Source organism: Lactuca virosa, chromosome 1 (assembly GCF_052849685.1).
Source record: "Lactuca virosa cultivar CGN04683 chromosome 1, Lactuca_virosa_CGN04683_v6, whole genome shotgun sequence".
NCBI classification, from domain to species: Eukaryota; Viridiplantae; Streptophyta; class Magnoliopsida; order Asterales; family Asteraceae; genus Lactuca; species Lactuca virosa.
The window spans coordinates 253,774,440-253,785,016 of NC_136426.1; the positions used below are offsets into that span (position 1 = coordinate 253,774,440).

The window sequence follows — 10,577 nt, forward strand, 5'->3', positions numbered from 1 at the left end:
TTCACAACCACACTATCAACCCAAACCGCACCCTCCACATCATCACCAACAACCTCCTCAATCCTAACCAAGTAGCTCCGGAATGTCTCTTGAAGACATTGTCAAATCCTTAGCCACTAGTACCCAACAATTCCAAAATAGAGACAAGGACTAGTATCTCCAACCTTGAAGCACAAATGGGAGATATAGTCACATCTATAAGCAAGTTGGAGTCCCGTGGCAAAATCCATTCTCAAACCGAAAAGAACCCAAATGTTAATGTGGTGACCTTGAGAAGTGGTAAACAGACCGGAGAAAATAGTTTAAAGAAGAAGCCAATAGAAGAGGAGGAAGAAATAGAGATCACTCCCGTTGAGGATCCCGTTGTTAAGAATGCTACAAAATCCGGAGTTCCAAAGAAGATTACCCCTCTAGTGACTCCAATAACAACTCGACCGCCATTCCCCTCCCGACTTGCAACTTCAAAGAAGAATATAGAGGAGAAATAGATTTTGGACACCTTCCGAAAGGTGGAAGTGAACATTCCTTTACTTGATGCTATCAAGCAAATCCCTAGATATGCGAAGTTTTTGAAGGAACTTTATACCAACAAGAGGAAGTTGAAGGGAAACGAGAAAATCTCAATGAATGAAAACGCATCCACGGTTTTACAAAGGAAACTTCCACCCAAATGCAAAGATCTCGGAATGTTTACGGTTCCTTGCAATATTGGGGATATCACTTTTAGTAGCGCTATGCTCGATCTTGGTGCTTCTATCAATGTCATGCCCTATTCGGTGTATGAATCATTGAATGTCGGGCCTTTAAGTGAAACCGGTGTCATAATTTCTCTTGCGAATAAATTGAGTGTCTTTCCTAGTGGTGTTTTGGAAGATGTCTTAGTGCAAGTGAACCAATTGGTCTTTCCGGCGGATTTCTATGTGATTGATCTAGATGAGCAAGTGTCCTTCAAATCGGCTCTAATCTTACTTGGGAGACCATTTTTGAAGACGGCTAGGACGAAGATCGATGTATATGCGGGAAGTTTGACAATGGAGTTTGATGGTGAATCAATAAGTTTTAATATTTATGATGCCATGAGATATCCTAGTGATGTTTCATCTTTGTACTTTGTTGATGTTGTTGAGCTGTGACAACCCGAAAATCTTTGCCTTGTAAGTTCATCCATTCAATCCAACAATGTGTCTGACTCGTTTCTGCTATCAGTTAGCATTGTTTAGAGTCTGTTTAAGGGATCAAAGCTCAGTACATTCAAGCATTGGATATAGGATTCAGTTGCGTAAGTTCTTCGCGTTGAAATCGAGCCGAACACTCCATTTGAGGGAGTGTACGACCGTACACCCCCTCCATAAGTGTGATATCCCTTCATTCATAGGTCATTTCTTCAGTTTCCAAGTCAAGAACTTGAGTTTTCTCTCAACTATCATCAAGCTTTTCACCCTGATCTTCAAGAATGTAAGCCTTTCTTCCATTTTGATTTGTTGTTATCCTTCTTAACCTAGTAACACCCTTTGATTTCATCCACGAAAATCATCTTTTTGGGTAGATCTTCGAATCTTCATCCATTTCACCAAGAACACCAAGAACACACACTTGTTCTTGGTGATTGTGAACCCTCTTGAGCCTCCAAATCGTAAGTACTCCTTCCCTATGCTTAGTACATGTTAGGAACACTTGATTAACACCCTAAAACGACCAAAACTCAAGATCATAAGGAGTGTACGGCCGTACACCCATTTGTGGTCGTACACACCTCAAAACACCCCTAAAGGGCCTCCAAAATGCAATTCTAGCTTCAACACTTGGTGAGAAAATGTCCCACAAGCTTCCCTATCATTCAAGTAAGCTTTTGTGCACTTGTTACCATGAGTGTACGGCCGTACACTCCATGGCCATACACCCATGGCCGCACACTCCCTATAGTGGCCGTACACTCCCCTTAGATGAATCACATGTGATTCTAACACTTGGTCCAAGTGTTTTCTAGTCCCTAAAGGTGTTTCCTTGCATTTAGTTTCTTTTAAACACTATATTCATGCCAATATATGCCATTATATGTCATTTAGGACTCGTATGTGTCTCGGGACTTCACTAGTGGAGCTTCTCATCCTTACGCGCATATTCGTTTGAATCACCCACATAATGTGAGTTCATACCCCTAATCAATCTTTTAAACTGTTTTAAATGCTTTTAGGGGGGGGGGGAATACAAGTTGAACACAATTGATAATTGTGTAAATGTTTGTTATAAACATCTTTCAAAGGTTGCTTATGATTTATAAGTGATCAAAACATTTCAAAAACTCTTTTAAGCTATGTTACTTTATAGCTTATAAAACTCCGTTTTTAAGTACAATCATAACTTAGTAGATAAATGAGTCTTTTCAGTAACAGTTCAAGTAAACATGCTAGTAAGTTATAATAGGTATAGTTTAGGAGTCAGATCATACTAGATACTAGAACATACTATAAAGAGAAACAGGGAGGTAGATACAATGCACGATAACATAGAGAACATACTATAAATAGAATCAGGGAGGAAGATACTATTAGAGAAATAACATACTAAATGCTATAGCAGAAGAACAATACAAGATATAATTATACCAATAATTAATAACTCATTGTTCTAAACAAAAGGTGATAGTAAATTGGGTATACATGATCATATAACTTTAATGTGAATTTACACGGCCTAGCAATTTGTTTGTGGAAGTCGCGTTTGGTCTCCAGAATCTCTTGTAGGGAGAGCGTATAGTACGGGTACTACTTATCACATTATGACCTTAATAAAACCAACTTGTTTTAAGGTAATCAGTACTTCAGTGGGTCAATTCAAAAGACAACTGTGTACTTACATTTTCCCATTACTTTCATATTGTGACAGTTCCACTTGAAAGTTAATGCAAACCATTTTCGAGTTAAGATAGTTATGAACTAGGGAAAACTTACATCTTTTCAAACTATAAACAGAATAGTCGAGTCTAGTACATTCAGTAGAGAAGGGCCTATAATGCTAACTTTATGATTCCTTAGTTTATACATCAGGGATATATATTAATCGGATCCGACAGGTAGTAGGATGTGTGCTTTCCGCTTCATTTCCTGTTCCTTGTTTGGTTGTGGGCTTAGAGCAGATTTACCCAGCCCACTATGTATTCGATCTTAGTTATATATATATATATATATATATATATATATATATATATATATATATATATATTCCGTATAGACAAAGTAATCATAAGGGGTACCTGGTATGGGTCAGGTCATAGGACACTAATTCAATGCACAGTTTTCTAGTACAAAACATACTTTGCAAATAGAACATTTGGTATTCAAAACTAGAAACTTAACCAGTAAAGGGTTTAATCCATTTTATTAAACCAATATAACTTAAAGGACATTAGGTGGTTAATTCTATAATACCTTAGTTTATACATCAGGGTTATATATAATTAATACCCGATAGGTAGTTGAATGTGTGCTTTCCGCCTCATTTCCTGTTCCTTGTTTGGTTGTGGGCTTAGGGCATATTCACACAATTAACTATCTGTTCGATATTATATTATATATAGCTAGTATAAACTAAGTGATTATAGAAGGAACCATTGTGGCTACCATTTTTACTAAAAGAAATAAGGGTTTTCTTAAAGAGTCTTTTCATCAAATATAAAGGAACTATTACAGTTAACTCCATGAGTACCAAGTGAATACGCCAGGGTTATATACAACGATGATCTAATAAACAATGGGATGTGTGTCTTCCGCCTCATTTCCTGTTCCTTGTTTGGTTGGGGGCTTAGGGCAGATACACACAACCGATTGTTTATTTACTCTGGCTTTTATATGACTTGTATCCATTTAGTACTCATAGAAAGGATTGTAGAGTCATTTTTACTTATCTTACATCAAAGCAGGAAATATAGGATTTTCTGGAGGAGCAGGCGAACTTTTCTAAAAGAACTAACAACTTACTACAACTTACTTACATCACTAATATCTTATGAACTCAACAGCTTAAATGTTGATCTACTCTTTCAAAATAACTTGTATTCTCAGGTAACTAGTAGACAGGTACGCGCACTGGGATTCAAAAGATGGAGCAATATAGCTTCATGTCTTATTTTGTTATTTAATTTGTAGTCTATGTTATGTGAACCACATACTTTGTAAACACTTTCTTTCTAATGAAATGGTTGTTTATTACTTTGATTACTATGATGCATGTCTTGTGATACTAAACATCACGTCCTCCACCCCCGAATGTTTCCGCCGTTCCGGTTTTGGGGTGTGACAGAATGGTATCAGAGCATTGTTTATAGTGAACTAAGTATATCAACCGATAAAAGATATACAACTATAAATACAATGGGGCCGAAGTGCTCTGGATAATATTATATTTTAAGGATATAACAATACCTTATAAAAGTATACATACGTGCTTATACATATATACATACTAGAACAAGTATCACAAGAAGAACAGAACAAAAGTATTTAAAGGTTGAACACTGCGGTCAAACCTGGACAGTTATGTAATCATATCTAGGATCAATATAGCCTGATCAACTATATTCATTCGAGATGTGACCGACATGTGTTTGGGAGTGATGTGGTGTTGCAACAGTCTTAAAACTTACCTAACTCTATTCAAGGGATTTCTAGATCAGTACATAAAGTTATAATACTATGGGAGTATTTTATGATACTATAACACGACAACAAGTTTAGAACATACCAAGTACATTACATTAAAATATTATAGGAGTATTTTAGGCACTATAAATAACTTAAGTGATAACTTAAAAGAACCTTACGGATAGATCTATAATTTTGGAGTGTATACTTCCAAGGTTTTATATAATTGAGATTTTATAGACTTAGAATTTGTGATCTATGCTTCACTACCTGTTCCTTGTTTGGTTGTGGTTTTGGAGTAGGATCACTTATTCGAAGGTCTATTTAATCTTAAATTATATACAAGTTGTATACATTGTGCAATTATAGGGGGACTCTGTAGGGATCACCCCTTAATGTTTCACTTAAATCTCATAGATTCTCTAGACACTTCCATTCTCGCACGACAAACCCAGATAGATGTAACCACTTCCTCATAGCAGTCAACAGAAGAGTCAAGGAGGAACAAGAGCAGGTTCATGAGAAGTTTTCAAGGAAGGATCAACAGAAGTAACCAAAAACGTCTTATGCGTCACACTAATAAATAATAATCTTGTTTAACTTAGTGAGTGAGTGGAGACACTGCTCACATTATGTGATAGGATTATTTTCTTTCGTGCAACTGATAACAATTATTCAAGTCACAGATATTCATTCGAGGATAGCTATTTCTAATTCATAAAGTTTATTTGGTATAGACTCTTTTATGAATTGTTTCCAGAACCCTGTGAAAGTCAGGACCCGAAACACTCAGAACTAGGATAACCTTGTCTTTCAGCTTTTGGCTTATGAACCACTGCTATAGACTTATTTTCATCTCATCTTTGTATTCTTTTAGCAAATATGCCTCCTCGCAAATCAAACAGACGCACTATTCCGATAACTCCAACTCAACCTCCACTACCTCCTCCACAGTTCGATCATGCTGCCCTCCAAGCAGCAATATCAGCCGCGGTGGCAGCTGCTCTATCACACTTCAGTGAAAGTGGTACCTTTGGATCTGGTAGCGGTACCCACTTAACCGACCCCGAAGTTACTCACGGATACCCAAGGGAGTGTTCATATAAGGACTTCATGAACTGCAAACCCAAATCCTTTAATGGAAATGGGGGAGTCATTGCTCTGATGCGATGGTTCGAGAAAACAAATTCGGTCTTCGCAATCTGTTCGTGCTCAGAAGGGAGCAAAGTTAAGTTTGCTGCCTGTACTTTCTCCGACAGAGCCCTGACATGGTGGAATAGCCATGTTAAGTCACTGACCCTATCAGTGTCTAACTCAATAGGTTGGGAGAACCTAAAAGAGTTGATGTTGGAAGAATACTGCCCAAGGGGCGAAGTTGAAAAGCTGGAACAAGAACTGTGGGAGCATACCATGGTCGGTTCGGACATAGTGACCTACACTGACAGGTTTAGCGACCTAGCAGCACTGTGTCCCGGGATGGTTAACACAGAGAGTAAGAAGATAGAAAGGTACATCTGGGGTTTATCTACCCCGATTCAAGGAGATGTACTATCTTCTAACCCAACTACATTCGATAGTGCCAAACGCCTGGCTCAGCGGCTCATTGACCATGGAGTCCGCCATGGTGTAGAAGTCCCCGTTCCCGAGCCATCAAAGTCAGAGGACTATAAACAAAAGTCGGGGAATAAGAGGAAGAAGAAGCGAACAACACAGAAACCCCCGCAGGAGCAACAAACAAGTACTATGTTCGCCGCCACAACACCTGCTACTCCAGCACCCGCCAGTCAATATGATGGAACCATCCCGAAGTGTGGGAAGTGCAACTATCACCACACCGGAGTATGTCGGGAAATGCAGTGTCTGAACTGCCACAGAAAGGGACACACAATCCGTTTCTGCAGGGCACCGGCTCAACCGATCTCCCAAGTCCCCGGAGCTGAAGAAAAACAAGCCTGCTATGGCTGTGGTGAGACTGGACACTACCAGAGAGACTGCCCGATAACAAAGAACTCAGGAGCGGATGGACGAATTCTGATGATCACCGCAGGAGAGTCAACCCCGGAGTCGCCAGCGAGCAGCGGTACGTTTTCGAAATAAGAATTACTTTAAAAATAAATTTATATTTATATATAAGATTAAAACTTGGGGAAAACACTTAAAAGTAATTATAATAACTCACTTATCGAAACAAGTCACAGTATTCAAGAGAACTAAAAGATCCGTTCAGAGAAGCTATGATGGCTTAATATGTACATCAGTGTTGTGCATAACTAAGATTTTGCAGACTTAGAGTGAGTGATTCCGCCCTAATTCCTGTTCCTTGTTTGGTTGTGGATTTGGGGCAGAGTTACTCAGTCGACCGTCTTATTCATCTTAATTATTCATAACTTGTATATGTCTGGCAATCATAGTGGTACAGAGGAGGATCGTAGTATAAAGTATCGACACTAGTTATCAAAACACTTGCATTGTATGTACTCGCTCATCGCGGTACGATACGTTGAAGTGTTAACATCAAGGAGAAAACAGAAAGCACTAGAACATTTACAAATATAAAGGAACTATTACAGTTAACTCCGTGAGTACCAAGTGAATACGCCAGGGTTATATACAACGATGATCTAATAAACAATGGGATGTGTGTCTTCCGCCTCATTTCCTGTTCCTTTTTTGGTTGTGGGCTTAGGGCAGATACACACAACCGATTGTTTGTTTACTCTGGGTTTTATATAACTTGTACCCATTTAGTACTCATAGAAAGGATTGTAGAGTCATTTTTACTTATCTTACATCAAAGCAGGAAATATAGGATTTTCTGGAGGAACAGACGAACTTTTCTAAAAGAACTTACAACTTACTACAACTTTCTTACAACTTACTTACATCACTAATATCTTATGAACTCACCAGCTTAAATGCTGATCTACTCTTTCAAAATAATTTGTATTCTTAGGTAACTAGTAGACAGGTACACGCACTGGGATTCAGAAGATGGAGCAGTATAGCTTCATGTCTTATTTTGTTATTTACTTTGTAGTCTATGTTATGTGAACCACATACTTTGTAAACACTTTCTTTCTAATGAAATGGTTGTTTATTACTTTGATTACTATGATGCATGTCTTGTCATACTAAACATGACGTCCTCCACCCCCGAACGTTTCCGCGGTTCCGGTTTTGGGGTGTGACATGAGCCAATAACCCAAGAATTGTTTGATTTATCCCATGGTGATATGTTGGAGATGATCCTAAGCAAGGGGTTTGGTTGTGGGAAGCTAGCCGAGCAATTAAAGCTTTATTCTTTGGATCCGGAGGTTGAGAGGTTGGTTAATAATTTAGAGGTGAGGAAATCTACAAGATTTGATGGCAAGAAAATTGAGTTGCCCGCAATCCACACGAAGTTGTCGCCATCCCTTGTTCAACCACCCGAATTGGAACTGAAGGTCCTACCTCAACACTTAAAGTATGCTTATTTAGGAAAGAATGAAACCCTTTCGGTTATTATTTCAACTCACTTAACCGAATGTGAAGAAGAGCAACTCCTTAAGTTGTTGAAGGAGCACAAAGAAGCCATGGGTTGGACAATCGCGGATACTAAGGGATTGAGCCCCTCCACTTGTATGCACAAGATCTTGATGGAGGATGAATGCAAGCCAAGGTCGGGACGCACAAAGGAGATTGAACGCGCCTATGATGGAAGTTGTGAAGAAAGAGATATTGAATCTTCTTGATGCGGGGATGATCTATCTAATCTCGGATAGCAAGTGGGTGAGTCCGGTGCAAGTGGTACCGAAGAAGATGGGAATCACGGTGGTCGAAAACAACAAAGGTATGATGGTCCCCAACCGCGTGCAAAACGGGTGGAGAGTATGTATCGACTACCGCAAACTCAATGCAAGCACTCGAAAAGATCATTTCCCATTACCTTTCATTGACCAAATGTTAGAAAGGTTGGCCGGGAAATCACATTATTGTTGTCTTGATGGGTATTCCGGTTTTCACCAAATCCCCGTGGCACCGGAAGACCAAGAAAAGACAACCTTTACATGTCCATTTGGCACTTTCGCGTACTGGAGAATGCCGTTTGGATTGTGTAATGCCCCGACCACTTTCCAACGTTGTATGGGTAGTATCTTTTCGGAATATGTTGAAAACATAATTGAGGTTTTTATGGATGATTTTACGGTATACGGGAACTCGTTTCAAGAATGTGTGGCCAATCTCACCAAAAAATTTCACCCGATTCCAAGTGCCGCCATTCTAGTCGCCGGAAAATCGCCTTGAAGCTCGTTTGTGGGGTCGTTCTAGAAATTCAAGCGTCAAACACAGAGCAAAATCATAATCTTGGGGTGTGCCTTGGAGATTCTTTTTGGTGGTTCTAATTCCGCTTCCACCATTCGTCCTGGGTTTAAGCAAATTGGGTACCCTCGTTCCTTTAACTTGATTATTTGTTTGTTAAATACCCGTTTGTTGTTGGAATTGAGTCGTCACCCGTGTGGACTTTGGTGTGATTTGAATATTATTATTATTGTCACATTTTTGTCCCGAGTCAATGTCTAAGCGTGCCAAAACCGGACCTAGTTCATCAAAGGGTGGGTCGAAAAGCAAATCCAATGATCCCCCATTTCGTTTGTTGAATCGTGAAGACCGCAATACATATGACTTTCTCGTTTCCAACAAGCGCAAAGTCAAATCAAATAAGTTCCTCCATAGAGAGTCTTTTGAAACTCTCGGAGTGCTAGAGGGAGTTCAAGCACTATTTGACAACATTGGTTGGGGTCAGTTTCTTCATAATCGTGCAGCCACCTACGTTGAGCCGACCTTGGAATTCCTTTCCAAACTCCGCATTGATGACGATACGAACACCGTCACCTTCCAGATGCTAGGCGAGAATAGATCACTGCCATTTCGGGTCGTCAATGCCCTAATGGGTACCCCGGTGGACCACACATACTCCCAACAGGATCCTTGGCCAGCCACCTTTAACGAACACCATATTTGGCAACAAATTACTCACGAGCCACGGTACTCATCATCTTCCTCCAAGGCTTCCTTAATCATTCATCCATGTTTACGCCTGGCCCACCGAGGTCTTGCATGCACTATTTTTGCCCGCTCCGAAATGGGTCAAATTTCTAAAGCTGAATTATTTTTTCTTTGGTGCATGACTCGCGAAAATGAGCCCAACCCAGATTTTGCAACATTCTTTTTCACCAAATGTTACAATATCACCATTATGAACACCGGGGTCATTTTCATTGGCGGCTTGATCACACTCATTGCATCTAGATCCCCGGTTCAACTTCATCTCTCCACCCTTCCATTTACAAAAGCGCTCGACCCCTCTCGTCTCGACATAAGCGCGCTCCGACAGATGCTTATCATCTGCGAATCAGTCCGTGGTCACATATGGAACCTTGATGGTCAGCCATACTTCATTCTTCCTCACGAGTATATAGGGTGTTTCGAACCAACCGACCCCGAACAATGGGTCATTCCATCCGACTACCCTCCTCCTCTGGATGATGAAGATGACCAACTTCAGCCTCCATAACCTTTTGCCCAGCCTCAATATCAGCCACAACAGCAGAGGGGACACGAGATCCCATCATATTTCCCCCTGCCTTCTTCGACCAGTTCGCCACAATGTTCTCTACCATTCAGTGCATCGATACTCAGACGCAGGAGAACACCCGGACCATCCAGGATGGGGTGACCCGTGTTGATCGGCTGGAGCAGTCCGTCCCACCCACTTCTCGCCAGGTCCAGGATATGTGGGATTATCACTACCGCCACGGACACTTTCCGCCGACCGACCCTCCGATTTAGGTCATTTCTGCCCTTTCCTTAAGCATTAAGGACAATGCTTGTTCTTAAGATTGGGGTGGGGCATTTCCCTTTTCCTTTTACTTTTTCATGGATTTTTAGTTAGGTTGC

General features: G+C 40.3%; 1 protein-coding gene across 1 annotated transcript; it reads left to right on the top strand.

The window, feature by feature from the left end:
* The first annotated feature begins 623 nt into the window (after nucleotides 1–623).
* LOC145129208 (uncharacterized) lies at nucleotides 624–8,371 on the top strand. The gene is made up of 2 exons (XM_079063927.1): nucleotides 624–1,094; nucleotides 7,883–8,371. Exons 1-2 carry the CDS (start codon nucleotides 624–626, stop codon nucleotides 8,369–8,371), a joined length of 960 nt encoding a protein of 319 aa, XP_078920053.1.
* The last annotated feature ends 2,206 nt before the right edge of the window (nucleotides 8,372–10,577 follow it).

Bases quoted from the DNA above. Each gene is read 5' to 3' on its own strand.
- LOC145129208 (XM_079063927.1), top strand. From the start codon at position 624: ATGAATGAAAACGCATCCACGGTTTTACAAAGGAAACTTCCACCCAAA. The intron at 1,095-7,882 runs GTTTCATCTTTG...GATATGTTGGAG, and splicing joins CCATGAGATATCCTAGTGAT to ATGATCCTAAGCAAGGGGTT.